This window comes from Rhincodon typus, chromosome 29 (assembly GCF_021869965.1).
Source record: "Rhincodon typus isolate 14 chromosome 29, sRhiTyp1.1, whole genome shotgun sequence".
In the NCBI taxonomy this organism is placed as follows: Eukaryota; Metazoa; Chordata; class Chondrichthyes; order Orectolobiformes; family Rhincodontidae; genus Rhincodon; species Rhincodon typus.
This window is the reverse complement of record NC_063360.1, coordinates 38,690,048-38,706,866: the sequence shown is the minus strand read 5'-3', so window position 1 is coordinate 38,706,866 and position 16,819 is coordinate 38,690,048. Positions and strand designations below refer to the sequence as shown.

The 16,819-nt window shown below is 45.0% G+C and overlaps 1 protein-coding gene across 3 annotated transcripts in view; it reads left to right on the top strand.

Annotated features, from left to right (window-relative positions):
• sac3d1 (SAC3 domain containing 1) overlaps positions 1-12,784 on the top strand; it is a 13,725-nt gene extending 941 nt beyond the window's left edge. For all 3 annotated transcript variants that reach the window (XM_048614008.1, XM_048614007.1, XM_048614009.1), the window contains exons 2-3: positions 278-879; positions 11,553-12,784. In XM_048614008.1, the coding sequence (XP_048469965.1) occupies positions 294-879; positions 11,553-12,025 (1,059 nt within the window). In that variant the 5' untranslated portion in view covers positions 278-293 and the 3' untranslated portion in view covers positions 12,026-12,784. The remainder of the gene's footprint in view (positions 1-277; positions 880-11,552) is intronic.
• Positions 12,785-16,819: the final 4,035 nt, after the last annotated feature.

Here is a 16,819-nt window from a genome sequence, read left to right as displayed (position 1 = left end):
CCCCCCTCCTCACTTCCACCCCCATTTTCCTCTCCATTCCCCCTTCCTTAGTTCCCCTGCTCTTAGTTTTCCCTGCCCCCACTCCTTATTTCATTCTTCTGTCTCCATCTTCATTCCCTCATGCCATTCTTTCTCCATCCTTTCTCTGTCATTTCGCCTTTCCCCACCTTCCCCTATTTCTCCCTTGGCCGTCTTGTTGTTTTCTGATTCTCTCAATCTTTAGTAGATTGAATTCCTGCCTGTATTCCTGTGTGACTCCTTTTCCCTTTGTTTTTAGGAATGTTCTATGCTGAATGATGTCTGTGAAGTTTGTAGAGCCAGATGTGGTCCACACAGGAACCTGTCCTGGGATGTGCCCAGATAAAGAGAGGGATGAACGACAGAGGCAAAAGAGACTTCACAAGTTTGAAATCCTGGAGGGAACTGCGAGAGACCGGCTGCCTAGAGCTGACCCACAGAGAATAGTGAAGGAATATGCGCGACCAGCAGCTGGAAAAGAAGCTGCACAACTGTGTGAGCTTCGCCCAGCTAACGTCCTCCTTAAAACTGTCCATTATCTGATCAATGAGATTGTTCCGCGGCATGACGAGCCCTGGGCGGAAGTGTATGATTATGTGTTTGACCGACTGCGTAGTGTACGTCAAGATATGACCATTCAAAAGGTCAGTGGGCCCATCGCAGTGACCATTCTGGAGAAGACTCTACGCTTCCTCCTTTGTGCCTCATACTGGTTGTGTGAGGAACCCATTCAGGTTTTCGATCCAAAAATGAATGATGTTCATGTTCAGGAGTGTTTCAGTTTGCTACTTGCCAATTATTCTGCTGGGAATTACAAAAATGAAGTTGAATTTCAGGCTCTGGCCATTCTCTATAACCTGGGTAGGTGCAGCACAAATCACAAAGTCTTCTTGGTGTATCAGAGTAAGGGTGTGGGTAGCTAGTGTAGGTCTAAGCTGGTTGTGGTGTCAGCCATACCTTCTGTCTTCCCCCTCCTTTACCCTTGAGTATTGTTCTACCCGTGTTCCTTGTTCTTTAGCAGCATTCAAGAAATACCTGGATGAATACATGAATAGGAAGGGAACTGGAGATCCTGTAAGTGAAAATGATTTTAGTATGGAAGGGAAAAATGTGTCAGCATAGGCTTGGAGGGCTGAATGGCCTGTTCCTGTGATGAATTGTTCTTCGTTGTTCTCTTGTCTATCAAAACTCAATCTAAATTTAAAGAGTCAGCCTCCAGTGCCTTCTAGAGAAGAGGATTCCATAATCTTACTGACCCTTTGAGAGAGGATAGTGTCAATGGTAGGGTCTTCTGAAGGCTTTGTTTTGTTGTGGAGACAATGTCTAAGTCAGTGAGCTATATGATAAATTCCGCCCTTTGTTGTGACATCTTTGACAAACTGCTCGATAGATTATTGGGGTTGCTGTCTGCAGGATTTGAACTGGAGTCAGTTATTTCCTACCTTGAGCTGATCTTTAAATTTTCAGGACTTTCTGTTTGTAACACAGAAAGAATGAATGTGTTGATTCTTCAATGGCCTTTACCGATAGCAAGCAGGATTTCCAGAGCTCAGTTGTTAGGATCATCTGCAGCTTAATCTGTAAAATAGAACTATGCACATTGTTTGAAGAGTTGTAATTCAATTAGGATTGGTTAGCTCAGTTGACTGGATGGCCAACAGCACAGGTTCAATTTTGACACTGGTTCATGTTCCCCTTTCTCAACTCCAGCCCTTGCCTGATGTATGGTGACCCTTGGGTTAAACCTCCACCAGTCATCTCTCGAATGAGAAAATGGTGACTTTTCCTTTTACCTGTAGTTCAGTAAAGGTGTCTTTAGATTCCCATTTCCTTATGAGATTTTGTTTATCCATGATTCTACTTTTAAAAAACTCTCAGTCTGATCTTTTCAGCCAGTGTCAGTCTAAGTTTAAAAAGTCAGTCTAAGTGTCCGCGCTGTAGGGATTCTATGATTCTGTGAAAATGGTCCTTTCTTACTGCAGCTGTTGTTCTGACACAGTCTCTTTATTTATAAGGCTGTGAGTGATAGAGAGCTTACCTGACCCCCAACCCTTTGTGTCTCAGCTCAACCCTTTGTCCTACATGTAGCTCCCGACCCACAATAATGTGGTGGACTCTTATTTGCCCTCTGAAATGGCCTAGCTAACCATTCAGGTGTATCAGCCACGTAAAAAGTCTCAAAAAAGGGAATGGAACTGGATGGACAAATATGGCACCAATTAGGCACTGGAAATAACAACAGTCAGCCCTGTCGACCCTACAAAGTCCTCTTTACCAACACCTGGGGACTTATGTCAAAATTGGGAGAGCTGTCTCGCAGACTAGTCAAGCAACAGCCTGACATAGTCATACTCACAAAATCATACCTTACAGACAATGTCCCAGACATCACCATCACCATCCCTGGATAAGCCCTGGCCTATCAGCAGGACAGACCCAGCAGAGGTGGCGGCACAGTTGTATACAGTCAGGAGGGAATTTCCCTGGGAGTTCTCAACATTGACTCTGGACCCCATGATGTCTCAGAGCATAAGGTCAAATATGAGCAAAGAAACCTACTGCTGATCACCATGTACCATCCTTCCTTGGCTGATGAATCTGTCTGCTCCTGATTGATGACCGGTTGGAGGAAGCACTGAGGGTGGTAAATTTGAGTCCTAAAGGAGCTGCTAGACTGGGTCTCCAGCATTTGGTGAGGGAACCAAGGAAAGAGAAAGACATTCTTGACCTAATCCTTACCAATCTGTCTACCGCAGTGCATCTTTGCTCGACATTAGTGGCAAGAGTGACCACTGCACAATTAAGACCATAAAACATAGGAGCAGAAATTAGGCCATTTAGCCCATCGAGTCTGCTCCACCATTCAATCATGGCTGATAAATTTCTCAGACCCATTCTCCTGCTTTCTCCCAGTAACCCTTGATCCCCTTGACAATCAAGAACATATCTACCTCCTTCTTAAATGTACTCAATGACCTGGCCTCCACAGCGTTCTGTGGCAGTAAATTCCATAGACTCACCACTCTCCGGCTGAAGAGGTTTCTCCTTATCTCCGTTCTAAAGGGTCTTCCCTTTACTCTAAGGCTGTACCCTTAGGCCCTAGTCTTTCCTACTAATGGAAACATCTTCCCAACACCCACTGTGTCCAGGCCATTCAGTATTCTGTAAGTTTAAATTAGATCCTCCCTCATCCTTCTAAACTTCATCAAGTATAGACCCAGAGTCCTCAAATGTTCCTCATATGTTAAGCTTTTCATTCCTGAGACCATTCTCGTGAACCTCCTCTAAACCTGCTCAGGGCCAGTACATCTTTCCTAAGATATGGTGCCCAAAACGGCACACAATACTCCAAATATGGCCTGACCTGAACCTTAGAGAGCCTCACAAGTACATCCCTGCTTTTATGTTCAAGTCCTGTCAAAATAAATGCCAAAATTGCATTTGCCTTCCTGACTACTGACTCAACCTGCGAGTTTACCTTGAACGAATCCTGGACTAGAACGCCCAAGTCTTTTTGCACTTCAGACTTCTGAATTTTCTCCCCATTTACAAAATGGTCCATACCTCTATTCTTCTTACCAAAGTGCATGACCTCTCACTTTCCCATGTTGTACTTCATCTGCCACTTCTTTGCCCACTCTCCTAACCTATCCAAATCCTTCTGCAGCCTCCCCGCATCCTCAATACTACGTGTCCCTCCACCTATCTTTATATCGTCTGCAAACTCAGCCAGAATGCCCACAGTTCCTTCATCTAGATCATTAATGAATAAAGTGAAAAGTTGTGGTCCCGACACTGACCTTTGTAGGGTCACCAGCTAGTTACCAGCTGCCATCCTGAGAAAGACGCTTTCAACCCAACTCTCTGCTTTCTGCCAGACAGCCAATCTTCTATCCATGCTGGCACCTTGCCTCTAACACCATGGGCCTTTATCTTACTCAGCAGTCTCCTGTGCGGCACCTTGTCAAAGGCCTTCTTGAAGTCCAGGTAGATAACATCCATTGGCCCTCCTTGGTCTAACCTGTTCGTTACTTCCTCGAAGAATTCTAACAGATTTGTCAGGCATGACTTCCCTTTGATGAAGCCAGGCTGACTTTGCAATGTTTTACCATGCACTTCCAAATATTCAGAAATCTCATCCTTCAAAATGGACTCCAAAATCTTAGGTTAGGCTAACTGGCCTGTAATTTTTAGTCTTTTGCCTTACTCCGTTTTTAAACAGGGGTGTCAGGTTAGCGATTTTCCAGTCCTCTGTGACCCTCCCTGACTCTAGCGATTCCTGAAAGATCACCACTAATGCTTTCGCTATCTCTTCAGCTATCTCCTTTAGAACTCTGGGGTGTAGTCCATCTGGTCCAGGTGATTTATCCACCTTCAGGCCATTCAGTTTTTCTAGCACCTTCTCCTTGGTGATGGCCACCATACCGAGCTCTGCCCCCTGACTCTCTTGAATTTTTGGGATCTTACTCGTATCTTCCACCGTGAATACTAACGCAAAGTAATTATTCAGTTCCTCAGCCATTTCCTTGTTCCCCACTACTATCTCTAGCTGTCCAATGTCCACTTTTGCCTCTCTTTTGCCCTTTATATTTCTAAAGAAACTCTTACAGTCCTCCTTTATATTACTGGCTAACTTACCCTCATATTTAATCTTCTCCCTCCTTATTTCTTTTTTTTGTTGCCCTCTGTTGGTCTTTGTAAGCTTCCCAATCCTCTGGTTTCCCATTGCCCTTCACCACATTAAATGCTTTCTCTTTTGCTTTTATGCTATCCCTGACTTCCCTAGTCAGCTATGGTTGCCTCTTCGTCCCTGTACCATGCTTCTTTTACCTAGGGATGAATTTTTGCAGTGTCTCGTGATTTACTCCTAGAAACTCCTGCCATTGCTGTTACACTGTCTTTCCTACTAGGCTCCTCTCCCAGTCAATTCTGCCCAGCTCCTTCCTCAGGCCTTTGTAGTTTCCTTTATTCAGCTCTAATACTGTTACCTCTGATTCTATCTTCTCCCTCTCAAACTTCAAAGTAAATTCAATCATCTTATGATCACTGCCTCCTAAGGGTTCCTTCACCTTAAGCTCCCTTATCAAGTCTGCCTCATTGCACAACGTTAAATCCAGTATTGCCTGTTCCCTAGTGGGCTCCACCACAAGCTGCCATCTTGTAGACAGTCCACAAATTCCTTTTCTTGCAATCCACTACGACCTGATTTTCCTCGTCTACCTGCATATTGAAATTCCTCATGATCACGGTGACTTTGACCCTTCTTCAGAAATCTGTGATATCAAGAAATGATTGGAGGTACTGGATACTACAAAGGCTATAGGCCCTGATAACATTCAAGCAATAGTCCTGAAGACTTGTGTTCCAGAACTTGCCACTCACCTAGCCAAGCAGTTACAACACTAGCACCTACCTGACAAAGTGGAAAATTGCCCAGATATGTCCCTAGACAGAAGCAGGACAAATCCAAGCCCGCCAGTTACCACCCCAACAGTCTACTCTTCGTCACCAGTAAAATGATGGCACCTGCTCAGTGATGCCCAGTTTGGGTTCTGCCAAGGCCACTCAGCTCCTGACCTCATTACAGCTTCGGTTCAAACATGGACAAAAGAGCTGAATTCTTGAGTTGAGGTGAGAGTGACAGCTCTTGACATCAAGACCACATTTGACTGTGGTATCAAGGAGTCCTAGCAAAACTGGAATCAGTGAGAACCATGGATCAACTAGGGGCAAGCTCTCTGCTTAGAATCTGGTTAGAGTCATACCTGACACTTAGGAAGATATTTGTAGTTGTTGGAGGGTCAGTCATCTCGGTTCCAGGTCATCACTGCGGGAGTGTCCTAGAGCCAACCATCTTCAGCTGCTTCATCAATGGCTTGCTATCAATCATAATGTCATTAGTGGGGATGTTCATCTGATGATTGCACAATGTCTAGCACCATTCATGATTCCCCCAGTTACTGAAGCAGTCCATATTCAAATGCAACAAGTCCTAGACAATATCCAGGCTTGGGTTGAAAAGTGGCAAGTAACATTCATGAAACAAAAAGGCCAGGCCATGACCATCTCCAGCTAAACAGAATCTAACCATTTTGAATCCCGTACTATCAACATCCTTGGGGTTACCATTGACCAGAAACTGAACTGGACTCACTATATAAATGCTGTGGCTGCAAGAGCAGGTTAGAGGCCAGGAACCCTGCAGCGAGTAACTCACCTCCTGACTCCCCCAAATCCCATCCACCATCTACAAGGCACAAGTCAGGAGTGTGATGGAATACTCCCCACTTGCTGGATGTGTGCTGCTCCAACATCACTCAAGAAGTTTGACATCATCCAGGACAAAGCAACCGGCTTGATTGGCACCACATCCACAAACATCCATTCACTCCGCCACTGATGCTCAGTAGCAGCAGTGTGTATTATCTACAAGATACACTACACCAAAGGTCCTTAGACAGTACTTTCCAAATCTATTACTGTTTCCATCTAGAAGGACAAGGGTAGCAGATACATGGGAACGCCACCCCCTGCAAGTTCCCCTCCAAGCCACTCACCATCCTGACTTGGAAATATATCGTCATTCCTTCACTGTCGCTGGGTCAAAATCCTAGAATTCCCTCCCTAATGGCATTGTGGGTCAACCCACAGCAGGAGGACTGCAGCTGTTTAAGAAGGCTGTTCACCGCCATCTTCTCAAGGGGCAACTAGCAATAAATGCTGGACCCAGCCAGCGATTACCAGATCCCGTTAATGAATTTAAATGAAATGTGTGCTCAGATGCTGCTATTCATCTGAATTCTCGAATATCCAAAGCTGAGTGTTTGTTCAGTTTGCAAATGTTTTCCAAATATCTGTCACCAAGATCTTGTAGCTAACTGTTATCACAGACACAAAGGTGACTGAGCGGACATTAAATTACACAAAGTCACGCTTCAAGTGATGGGAGTTAAAATGGAGATTGAGAACATTATATCCTTAAGTCACATCCCATAACACAGGATTGAGGTCACAATCATTTTTGCTAAAGCTGTACTGACATGTTGACTTTGAGACGTCATACAACAGTGATTACATCAATTGTGGTCTCAGAGGAGCCCTTTCAGATAAAAGGTGTTTATAAGATAAAGGCACATATTTTATCTTCTTTTGGCTGTTAGACCATTCAAAAAGCAATCTGCTGTTCTCATATCCCTGCTTCAAGTATTTATTCTGTACCAGTTCCAGGAATATTTGAAGGGGTAGCATAGAGAAAACTTAATGCAGTAACTAACCCTGTGCTGTTCAGGCATGGATTGGCTCAGTGGTTAGCACTGCTGCCTCACAGCGGTGGGGACCTGGGTTCGATTCCAACCTCGGGCATCTTTCTGTCTGGAGCTTGCATGTTGTCCCTGTGTTTGCGTGGCTTTTCTCTGGGTGCTCCAGTTTCCTCCCACTGTCCAAAAATATGCAGGTTGGGTGGATTGGTTGTGGTAAATTACCCCATAGTGCCCAGGATGTGCAGGCAATGTGGATTAGCCATAGGAAATGTGGGGTCATCAGGATAAGGTAGGGGTGCCAGTCTCAGTGGAATGCTCTTCTGAGGGTAGGTCGGATTTGATGGGCTGAATGGCCTGTAGGGATTCTATGAATGTTTGATGAGGCAGCATAGATTAAACTTTATTCTGTATCTGCCACAGTGCTGTACCTGCCCTAAGACGTTTGGAGACAACGCAGACAAAACTTTACTTTCAGTTTAAAAGAGTAGAGAGAGCTTTACTATGTATCTAATTCCTGTGCTGTTCCTGTCCTTGGAGTGTTTGATGGGGACAGTTTGGAGGGAGCTTTATACTGCATCTAATCCTGTGATGTCCCTATCTGTGCTGTCCCCGTCCTGGGAATGTTTGGTAGGGACAGTGCAGAGGGTTGATTTACTTTAAGCTTACTTTCAGTTTAAAAGAGCAAGGGGGTCTTTACACTGTGCCTTCCCCCGTACTTTCCCTGTCGTGGGAGTATTTGGTGAGTTCTGCTTTCAGTTTAAAGATTATGGGGAACTTTACTCTGTACCCAACCCCATGCTGGCCTTTCCAGTTGTCTAAATCTGTGCTGTTCCTGTCTTGGACTTTTTGATGGGACAGTTTAAAAGGAGCTTTATTTTAAGTTTTAAAGCACAGAGGAAGCTTTATTTTCAGATTAAAAGAATGGAAGGAGCTTTACCATTAGTTTAAAATAATAGGGGAATCCTTACCTTTTTAAAAGAGTTGAGAAAGCTTTATTCTGTGGCACGGTGTTGGTGGGGGTGGGGGTGGTGGTGTTGGTGGAAGCTGGGAGCAGGACATTCTTGGTGGCACGGTGTCGGGGGAGGTGGGGGGGAGCCTGGAGCGGGGCATTCTCGGTGGCACGGTGTGTGAGGAGGTGCAGTTGGGAGCAGGACTGACAGCAGCATGCTGTAGCAGTGGAGAAGGAAAGTTTGGACTCTGTTTGAGTTTTGTTTTACTATTTTATTCTTTATGCGCAGGGATGGTACACACTTTTCACTATATTTTATATTGACTACACGTGACAATAAAGGATGTTCAATTCATTTCTAACTTCTGACCATGCTGTCCGTGCCCTTGATTTGTTTGATGGGGGACAGTGTAAAGGAAGCTTCACTCTGTATTGAATCCTATCCTGTCCCTGTCCTGGGAGTATTTGATACGTAAATATAGAGGTAGCTTTATTTTCGGTTTAAAAGAGCAGAAAGAGCCTTACCCTCAGTTTAAAAGAGTAGAGGGAGGTTTACTCATATCTAATCACATGCTGTCCCTTTCCTGGGTGTGTAGAGGAAGCTTCACTTTAGTTTAAGAGAGTAGAAAGAGCTTTACTCGGCATCTAACTCAGTTCTGTTCCTGTCCTCGGCGTGTTTGATGCGGCTGTGTTGAGGGAGCTTTACTTTCAGTTTAAATGAGTCGAAGGAGTATATCTCTGTATCTAACCTCCAGCCCAGTCACTGGTGTTGGCAGTGGAGGGGCTGAGAGGGAGGGCACTCGCACTCAGCCCCAGGGTGACCACAACGTTCGGCACACAGCCGAAGATGGCTGCAGCCAGAACCCTGCGTGTATCACCAGCCAGAGCTGGCGGAGAGTCAGCTGGTGCTCACTACCAGGTGACCTCTGTCTGCATCCATTTCTGCCCACCCTGTCCTCTTACTCTGTAGCCTGCTACTGATGCTTCCCTCCAGTTAACCCTGCCCTCAGCTGACTCCCACTTTTAACAGCAGTAGGGACCTGGGTTTGATTCCATCCTTGGGTGACTGTCTGTTTGGAGTTTGCACATTCTCCACATGTCTGTGTGGGTTTCTTCTGTTTACTCCAGTTTCCTCCCACAGTCCTATGATGTGCAGATTAAGTGGATTAACCATGTTAAATTGCCCATAGTGTCCAGAGATGTGCTGACTAGGTGATGGAAAATGCAGGATTGCAAGGATAGGGGAATAGGCTTGGATGGACTGTTCTTTGGAGGGTTGGTGTGGACTCGATGGGCTGAATGGCCTGCTTCCACACTGTGGTAGCATTCTATGATTAACCCCATGCTGTACCTGACCTGGAAGTATTTGATAGAGATAGTGCCAAGGGAGTTTTACTTTTCCTTTACATTTAATTTGAAAGAGTACAGGGAGATTTACTCCATAACTAACCTGTGTGGTTCCTGTCCTGGGAGTGTTTGATGGGGACAGTGTTGAGGAAGCTTTACTATCACATTAAAAGAGTTGAGGATATCTGGTCAGCCTGGACGAGTTAGACCAAAGGATCTGTTTCCATGCTGTGCAACTCTCTGACTCTATCTATCACCTTGGTAACCTCTTCAAAAAACTCAATCAGGTTAGTGAAACACAATTTCCTATGCACAAAGCCATTTTGACTACCTCTTGCCTTTCCAAATGCATTTAGATCCTGTCTCTCAGAAGCCCCTCCAACAACTTACCCACCACTGATGTCAGGCTCACTGCTCTGTAAATCCCTGGCTTCCCCTTACAGCCTTTCTTAAATAATGGCTCAACATTAGCCACCCTCCAGTCTTCTAGCACCTCACCCATGGCTGTTAATGATACAAATATCTCTGTTAGGGGCCCCACAATTTCTTCCCTAACTTCCCATAATGTCCTGGGCTACACTTGATCAGGTCCCAGGGCTTTATCTACCTTTATACTTGTTAAGACCTCCAGCACCACCTCTTCTGTAATGTGGATACTTTTCAAGACACTGTTTATTTCCCTAATTTCCCTAGCTTCCATGTCCTTCTCCACCGTACATACGCAAAATATTCATATAGGATTTCACCCATCTCCTGTGGTTCCACACATAGATGGCCTTGTTGGTCTTTAAGGGGTCCTATTCCCTCCCTAGTTACTCTTTTGCCTTTAATATACTTGTAGAATCTCTTTGGATTCTCCTTAAACTTATCTGCCAAAGCAGTGTCATGTCTGCTTTCTGCCCTCCTGATTTCCCTTAAGTGTACCCTTACATCCTCTGTACTCCTCAAGGATTCACTTGATCCCAGCTGCCTGTACCTGACACATGCCTCCTTTTTCTGGCCAGAGCCTCAATATCTGTAGTCATCCAGTGTTCCCTCCTCCTTCCAGCCTTGCCCTTCACACTAACAGGAACATGCCGGCCCTGAACTGTTGTTAACTCATTTTTGAAAGCCTGCCACTTGCCGGCCACCCCTTTACCTGCGAACAGCCTTCCCCAATCAACATTTGAAAGTTTGCTTCTTTATCTTTACTTCAGTGAATTCCAATCATTGATTCGTTATTAGTTTATCTGGAATGACAAACAGTTTATCCTCTTCCTTGGAACAAGGGTGTTGGCATGGTGGTATTATCGCTGGACTGTTAATCCAGAGACCCAGATAATGTCCTGGGTACTTGGGTTCGAATCCTGCCACAGCAGATGGTGGAATTTGAATTCAATAAATATCTGGAATTAAGAATCTCATGATGACCATGAATCCATTGTTGATTGTCAGGAAAAACCCATCTGGTTCACTAATGCCCTTTAAGGAAGGAAACTGCCATCCTTACCTGGTCTGGCCTACATGTGACTCCAGACCCACAGCAATGCGGTTGATACTGAACTGACCTCTGGACAATTAGGAATGGTCAATAAGTAATGCCTGGCCAGCGACGCCCTCATCCTGTTAATGAATTTTTAAAAAGTCGATATTCAACAAGTCTGTCCTTTCCTTATTTTCATTTGCAATGTTCCTCACTGTGCTTCTAAATATAAAAGGCCCACAATACGCTTCACTTTTTTTTAGCTTCTGTGTTAATCTCGCTTTCCCTTTGTAAATTTGTCCCCATTTTCTATTGTTTATATCACTTCCTGTGCCCCGGATCCACACTATTCATTTCAGTTTATTGAGGTATCTCTCACGTTTTCTGTTTCTTATGGCTGTTTTATTTGGTAACTGGAGCTCTTTCTGTTATGGGTATGAACTGTGGCTGGATTCAGCAAAATACCATGTCAGTTTTGGTGTTTAATGATCCCAACCTGTACCACATCTGTCTCTAGGTTCAGTGAAAGCTCTTCAACACGCCTTACTCCTGCCACATCACACCCGAGATTCGCCTGACATGAAGATGGCATTTGTCATGAACCGAGCTTTAGCAGAGGGAAACTATGTGCGATGTCTGCGACTAATTCGCCGCTTGTCCTTCCTGCAGAGCTGTGCAATTTATCGACACATTGAACAATTCCGGCATCACCTACTTCGAGTATTTAACTATGGCTACAGCAGCCGCAACTGTCGCTACCCTCTCCAGAGGCTGGCAAACCTGCTCGGCATGGACAGTGTATCCTCAGCTGCTGAGCTTTGTCAGCGCCATAACCTGGAGGTGACAGATAACTCAGTGTGCTTCCAGAAGAGCTGCTATAGAGAACCTAGTCCTGGGCCAAAGCAACAAGAAGTGGGACTGGTCAGCAGAAAACAAGGAAACAGGACAAAGTCGAGCATCATTCATGGCCATGGAGTTAAACCAGACTGAACAGCAGTTAACAGGGCAGCTCCTTAACTTTCAAAATACAGTTGGCCACAATGAACTAATCTAGGTCCAATTTGCCCAGTCACACCATTTGATAGTGTTCTATCTGCTTTGTGAAGGGATTAGTGTGGGCAGCGAATGAGGTTCTGAGAGGGCTTGATGGGAACAATGTCGAGGGAGCTTTATTCTGCATCTGACCCCATGTTGTCCCTGACCTAGGAGTGTTTGATGGGAATAGTGTCAAGGGAGCTTTACTCTGTAATTAACCCCGTGCTGCCCCAGATGTGGGAGAGTGTGATGAGGGACAGTGTATAGGGAGCTTTCCTCAGTTTCTAACATTGTGTTGTCCCTGTCCTGGGAGTGTTTGATGGAGACAGTTGCATTTCCAGCATCAATATCCCCATGACTAGATTTATGCTAAAGGCAGTTGGAGTGTTTGCGTTTTGTGATGTCGATTCACTAGGTTTTCCCCCGGGCTGTTCTTATTTCTGATGGAAAGTGATTCCCTGCTATTCTGACTGTGGGATTAAGTCCCTGTCCAGGAACTCTCACTTTACCTTTCTCTGAATTTTCATTGTTCGATACACTTTGAAAGTGATAATAGGAAGCTACATTTTAAGGCGTGCCTTGATATAAAATTTATAAAATCAAAATATCTGTGCTATGGCTATAGCATGGCTGACATCTCACCTGTGACTGCCTTGTAGAAAGCTGGTACAGTAGGATTGAAAACACAAAATAAAGATGAGCATTTTTATAGAATTTTAATATCTTCAGGATTTTGCAACGAACTTCACAGCCAATGAAGTCACTGTGGTAATTTAGAAAATGCAACAGCAAATTTTCAAACAGCAATTATATTCACTCCACCAACCTCTGAATCCAAGGCACCATCCTCTGACATTTCTGCCGTCTACACCAGACCCCATCACCAGAAAGATATTTCTCTCCCCAGCCCTGTCCGCTTTCCACAGGGACCATTGATTCCGTGACTTCCTCATCAGCTCCACTCCCCAACAATTTCTCCACCACACCCGGTACCTTACCCTGCAACTGCAAAAGGTGCAACACCTGCCCCCACATCTCCCCATCTCACCTCCGTCCAAGGCCCCAAATAATCCTTCCAGATCCGACAGAGATTCACCGGCTCTTCATCCAATCTGATCTACTGTATCCATTGCTCCTGATGTGGTCTCCTCTATATCAGGGAGACCAAACGCAGACTTGGGGACCAGTTCGTGGAGCATCTGCGCTCTCCATGCATCAACCAACCTGACCTTCTGGATGCCATCCACTTTAATTCCCACTCCCACTCCTGGGTGACATGCCCATCCTTGACATCCTCCACTGTCAGAGTGAGGCCAAACGTAAACTCGAGGAACAACACCTGATATTTTGCCTTGGGATCTTACAACCCACATGGCCTTAATATTGACCTTACCAGCTTCAAAATCCCTCCACCCCAGCCTAATCCCATGTCCAGCCTTCCCCCTCCTCCTCGCCTCCCTGACCTGACCTAACCTGTCCATCTTCCTACTCACCTATCCGCTCCATCCTTCCCACTGACCAACCACAATAACCCCCTACCTGCATCCATCTATCTCCATCCCACCTACTCTCTCCCCAGCCCTACCCCCTACTTCTATTTACTTCTGGGCCCCCCCCCTCCCCTCTCCAGTCCTAACGAAGGGGTTCGGCCCAAAACGTTGACTTCATGCTCCTTGGATGCTGTGTGACCTGCTGTGCTCTTCTAGCTTTACATCTATTGACCATTGTTTTAGGGATGTTGGTCATATAATAAATTTTGACCTTGACACTGGCAAAGAATGCTCTTGCTCTTCTTTCAAATCCTGGCTGTTGCTGACTTTGAAACGGGGAGATCTGAGGGAGCTTCAGTTTCTCAGCACACCCTCCAACATTACTGCACCCCTTCCCTGCTGGGGGGTCAGCTTGGATTTATGGGCCTGGGTTCATGGATTGGGACCTAAACCCACAACCTGTTGTTACAGAGAATGAGTGTTCTGAGTCACAACTGATGGAGAAAAGATAATGGTGTAATTGACCAATGGGCAGCTGCATTGGAATATTTTTGGTTTAAAAAAGAAACCCAAACGTGACAGATACTGATCATCTGAAACAAGAAAAAAATAGAAAATGCAGCAAACTGTCTGCAAGAAATGTTGACCTTTCTGGTAAATAAGATTAGAGGTGAATTTTCCTGGCAGTTGTTCTTCTTAATAATCATGAGCTGTCAGACCTTGCTGTCATTTTCTGTTTCATTGGGCCTTTTATTAAGCTGCACCTGGACAGAGTGACGTGTATATACGCCCACGGCCTGGAGGTTGCTGTGAAGTCAGGCATTTGGACAAAGATGGCTCAGAGGAATGAGCAACAAGAGAATGGTCCTACTATCTCTAAGAGAATGGTCTTCACACGTTGCCTGATGTTTCTGTTCTTCTTATGTACTGGCCTACTCTTTCAAAATAACAAACTTCAGATCATTGGATAGAAACACAAAGTGCTTCCAAAGGGATAACACAGTGTGGAGCTGTAGGAACACAGCAGGCCAGGTAGCATCAGAGGAACAGGAAAGCTGACGTTTCGGGTTGGGACTCAGTTTCAGAATTCAATCAGTGAGGATGACTTATTGAGTTACCTTTCGTAAAGTTGGCTGGAACTTTGCCGGGAATCCCAGTGAAGCTATTAACGGAGACTAAGATCATGTGAGGAGGGATTTTTCTACACAAAATGTGAGTGGAAATCTGAATCTCTCTCCTCCAAAAAACAAATAATTTTTGTTAGGAAGCAGTAAAGGGACGTAGACTGGTAAATGGAGTTAGGAAAAAGAGCAGCCATGATCTGGTTGAGTTGATGGAATGAACGGTCTTAACAAGTTGAATTGTCTCTTCTGAGATTTTGCCAAACAAGTTTCTTTTTGCTTTTCGATGGCTTTATTTGAGTTGTTAGACTCATAGGTGTGATATATTTCTGTTTAATTGTTAGTGGGAAACTGCTGTTTGATATCTAAACTTTAGAAGGGGTTTTGTTTGTTCTAGCAAGTTCCCATCACAACATTACAATCCAGCCTTGTTTGGAGATGCAGCTATTCCTGTAGCCACCAGTGGGTGGTACTGTCTCCCCAAGAAACAGATACCAGCTGCTAAACCTACCAGAACTGGATGCTTTGTCTTAAATATCGCCTAAAATACCTACTTAAATATATCATGTGCTGTGAGAAACATGGCTTTTTAGAGGCAACCATGTTAATTTGTAGATAAAGTTTAATTACTATCTCCTAACTTGCTCTGTAGCGTCCCAAGGATGACATTGGCAGCAGCAAACAGCTCGAGTCCACTAAGACAAAGTGGGGGTTAAAACCCCAAGTACGGGTGGGAGCTCATAACCAGCAATGGCTATACCCACTGCTCCAGTCACTCTCAGATTTTCCTCCCCCTTTATTGGTCTTCTCCCCATCTCCCACCAACCACTCTCAAAATTCCTAAAAGGGTCACAACAATTTTCAAAGCTCAGCTGGGCTCACAGAAGAGTTGGTAAGCATTGCACTAAGGAGAGTCCACAGCTTCAACTCTGGCGCCTTGTGCCAGTGTTCTCCTGTCTGGCCTCTTGTCTTCCACTCTCTCTGAACTGCAGCTCATCCAGAACCTGCAACGTGTTTTCCTAATTTAGACCAGACTCCATTCACTCATCATGTAGGGCTCCTTGACCAACATTAGCTCCTTGTCCATGAGTGCTTCTGTTTTAGAAATATTGTCTTTGTTTTCAGCCCCTTCCTAGCTTCATTCCTTCCCTTGTATTGAGCCAGTCTGGTCCAACCACTGCTGAGATCTCTGTATTTATCAGCTGTGCTTCCTGCCCATCCACCATTTTTTTTTCCTTATTCATTAACGGGATGAGAGTGTCACTGGCTGGGTAGCATTTATTGCCCATCCCTAATTACCCAGAGGGCATTTCAGAATCAACCACAACAGAAGTTGCTGGAAAAACTCAGCAGGTCCGGCAGCATCTGTGAAGAAAAAATCAGAGTTAACGTTTTGGGCCCAGTGACCCTTCCTCAGAACATTCTGAAGAAGGGTCACTGGACCCAATACATTAACTCTGAGTTTCTTCACAGATGCTGCCAGACCTGCTGAGTTTTTCCAGAAACTTCTGTTTTTGTTCCTGATTTATAGCATCCGCAGTTCTTTCAGTTCTTATTCAGAGTCAACCACATGTAGGCCAGGCCTAATAAGGATGGCAGTTTCTTCCCTAAAGGGCATGAGTGAACCAGATGCTTTTTTTCCGACAATCGGTAAATGGTTATCATTAGATTCTTAATTCCAGGCATTTTATTGAATTCAAATTCCACCATCTGCTGTGGCAGGATTTGAACCCAGGTCCCTGTAACATTATCTGGGTCTCTGGATTAACAGTCCAACAATAATACCACTAGGCCATTGCCTCCTCCATGACCAACATGCTCCCAGCTCTTGAAACCAACCTCCGGAATTTACTTCCGAAACCTCTCCTTTAAAACCCTTCTCAAGATTGCCCTTTTTGGCCAAGCTTTGTTCACAACCATCGGATTATATCACTCAAAAATTTGTCTGTTTGGGAACTCAGAACAGTGGGAATGGATGTTAGGGCAGTTGTATGCTCCTCCTGTAGAATGTGGGAGGTAAGGGTCACCACTAGTGTCCCCACTGACTTCATCTGCGGGAAGTGTACCCAACTCCAGCTCCTCGGAAACCGGGTTAGGGAACTGGAGCTGGAGCTGGATGAACTTCGGATCATTCGGGA